This window comes from Grammomys surdaster, unplaced genomic scaffold (assembly GCF_004785775.1).
Source record: "Grammomys surdaster isolate TR1022 unplaced genomic scaffold, NIH_TR_1.0 202, whole genome shotgun sequence".
Taxonomy (NCBI): Eukaryota; Metazoa; Chordata; class Mammalia; order Rodentia; family Muridae; genus Grammomys; species Grammomys surdaster.
In genome coordinates this window covers 1,979,011-1,981,674 of record NW_021604647.1, presented here as the reverse complement: position 1 = coordinate 1,981,674, position 2,664 = coordinate 1,979,011, and the positions used below count along the sequence as shown (strand labels likewise).

The window sequence follows — 2,664 nt, the reverse complement described above, 5'->3', positions numbered from 1 at the left end:
TCTCTCTCTCTCTCTCTCTCTCTCTCTCTCTCTCTCTCTCTCTCTCTCTGTGTGTGTGTGTGTGTGTGTATCTCTGTCTCTGTCTCTGACAGTGTGTGTGTGTAAGAGAGTGAGACAGAGAGAGACAGAGACAGATAGACAAATAGAGTCAGAGACAGAGAGACAGAGAATTTAAAAATGAGTTTAATCTCCCATATCACCAGTGATGTCCAATGATAGCTGATGTCTAATGAAAGAATATTCTAATATTTGCATAACACTGTGTCATTCTATCTTCGAAGGAAAAATTAGACATTTGTATGGCACAATAAAATCTTTATTATATATTCTGTCTCCTCAGTGAATATGATCATGATACAATGGAACAATTGGACCAGGAACTCTGACTTCATCCTACTAGGATTATTTGATCACAGCCCTCTTCATACTTTTTTCTTTTCCCTAATCCTGGGTATCTTCTTCATGGCCTTCATAGGAAATTCTATCATGGTGATTCTCATCTACCTTGATGCTCATCTCCACACTCCCATGTACATCCTTCTCAGCCAACTTTCTCTAATGGATCTTATGCTCATCTGTACTACAGTACCCCAAATGGCCTTCAATTTCCTTTCTGGCAACAAGTCCATCTCCATGTCTGGCTGTGGAATCCAGATATTCTTCTATGTATCTCTACTTGGAGCTGAGTGTTTTTTGTTGGCTGCCATGTCCTATGACCGTTATGTAGCTATTTGCTACCCACTAAGGTATCCTATTCTCATGAGTCACAAAATATGTGGGCTCATGGTTGCCTGCTCTTGGATTCTTGGCTCTCTTGATGGTATAATAGAAGTTGCAGCTGCATTGTCTTTCTCATATTGTGGTTCCAGAGAAATACCTCATTTTTTCTGTGATGTTCCTGCCTTGCTGACTCTTTCATGTAGTAATACCTTGATATTTGAAAAGATTATATTTTTCTGCTGTATAATTATGCTTACTTTACCTGTAGCAATAATTATTGCTTCCTATACTCGTGTGATTCTGGCTGTTCTTCATATGGGTTCAGCTGAGAGTCGCCATAAAGCTTTTGCCACCTGTTCCTCTCACCTCATGGTGGTGGGAATGTATTATGGTGCAGCCATGTTCATATACATGAGGCCTTCTTCTGGTCGTTCTCCCACCCAGGACAAAATAGTGTCAGCTTTCTACACTATCCTTACACCAATGTTGAATCCCCTCATTTATAGCCTCCGGAACAAAGAAGTAGCCAAAGCATTCATGAAAGTCTTCAGGATTGATAAGGCAGCAGCATGAGTTAGCTTATTTTTATGCTCTATTTTAAGTCATGCTTTAAGTACTTGGGCATAATATTTGAGGCAGAAGGAATACCATAATTTAAAATGCAGCTGGATGATTGTATTGAGGGCAAGACTTCCCTAGACTGTAGAACAAAGTCATATCTCAGAAAGCATACATTTTGTGAAAATTTATATGATGAAGCAATGCATTCCAACAACTAGTATTTCTCATCATTGTAAATATAGCAGAAAACTGTCAAAAAAGTTGGCAATTCTTACTTGTTCAAATATTAAATTTATTTTTGTGGTAAGATCAATGTAGTATTATCAGTAATAATAATTTGCCCATACAGTGCTTGCTCATATAAAATATTTGCTATTTTTCCCCAAGACCAAACTACTTTAAAAGTACACAAAATATTTGATATTTTCCCCAAGTCCAAACTACTTTAAACATACAGTTTTGCTAAAATGAAGCTACTAATTTTCTGCTAATTCTTATCTATGTGTTCAGTTGTAAGAATAAGAACAAGTGTAAGTAACAGTCAAATGACAAAAGTGATAGACAAGATTGAGGTGTAAGCAAGCCATGTATGTTATTCTGCAGAGTACTTGAGAATGAAGAGTTTTCATTTATTTTATTCTTGTGTAGGAATTCATATCCTCCACAGGAGAGTGAGGAAATAATAAAAAGTTATAGAGAAAATATTGCAATTTGTTTGCATTAATTGCCTGTCAATTAAAAAATATGTCTATAAAAAGGGTAGAATAGAAGGTAGCAAAACAAATCCTGGAAAGAGCCAGGCACTGGAGATCTGCCTGTGAAGATGATACATGTGATGGATGCATGGGACATGAGCACAGGTAACCAGAAATGTAGCAGAATATAGATTAGAATAAATGGGAATATTTATAATCAATAAAAGAAAATTCTAGCAATATTGCCAATGCATATGTAAATATATCTTGAATCTGAGACTTACTTCTGGGAGCATGGGGCTGGGTGTAACAACTATACACTATTTCTACAAGACTTCTCTGAGTATAAGTTTTATAATGGGTTTCCTTTGTTTTGTTATGTACTGCAGTCACATATTAATAATTTTGATTAATTTCTTAATTCCTGATATGAAAATTTTTAATGAAGTATATCTTTACTAAATATTAATTTTCCTTAAATGTCTTGGTATATTGTGATGGTATCCTTATAAAAATAAATGTAATTAAAATGATTCTAATACTTCTATGACAAAAAAATAATCTGCTGTCACCTAATGTGACTGCAATTATTCCACCAAAAACTGTCTGGTAGAGTCTGGATTTGCCCCAAGTAGTCTGAGGAAGCTGAAATCAAGAAATTTTTTTAAAGCTGTGGTTACATTTGCAG

The 2,664-nt window shown here is 35.5% G+C and overlaps 1 protein-coding gene across 1 annotated transcript; it reads left to right on the top strand.

Annotated features, from left to right (window-relative positions):
* The first annotated feature begins 345 nt into the window (after window positions 1-345).
* Window positions 346-1,293, top strand: LOC114623824 (olfactory receptor 2M3-like). Its single transcript, XM_028770532.1, has one exon. The coding sequence runs from the start codon at window positions 346-348 to the stop codon at window positions 1,291-1,293; it is 948 nt and encodes a 315-aa protein (XP_028626365.1).
* The last annotated feature ends 1,371 nt before the right edge of the window (window positions 1,294-2,664 follow it).

Bases quoted from the DNA above. Each gene is read 5' to 3' on its own strand.
- LOC114623824 (XM_028770532.1), top strand. From the start codon at position 346: ATGATCATGATACAATGGAACAATTGGACCAGGAACTCTGACTTCATC.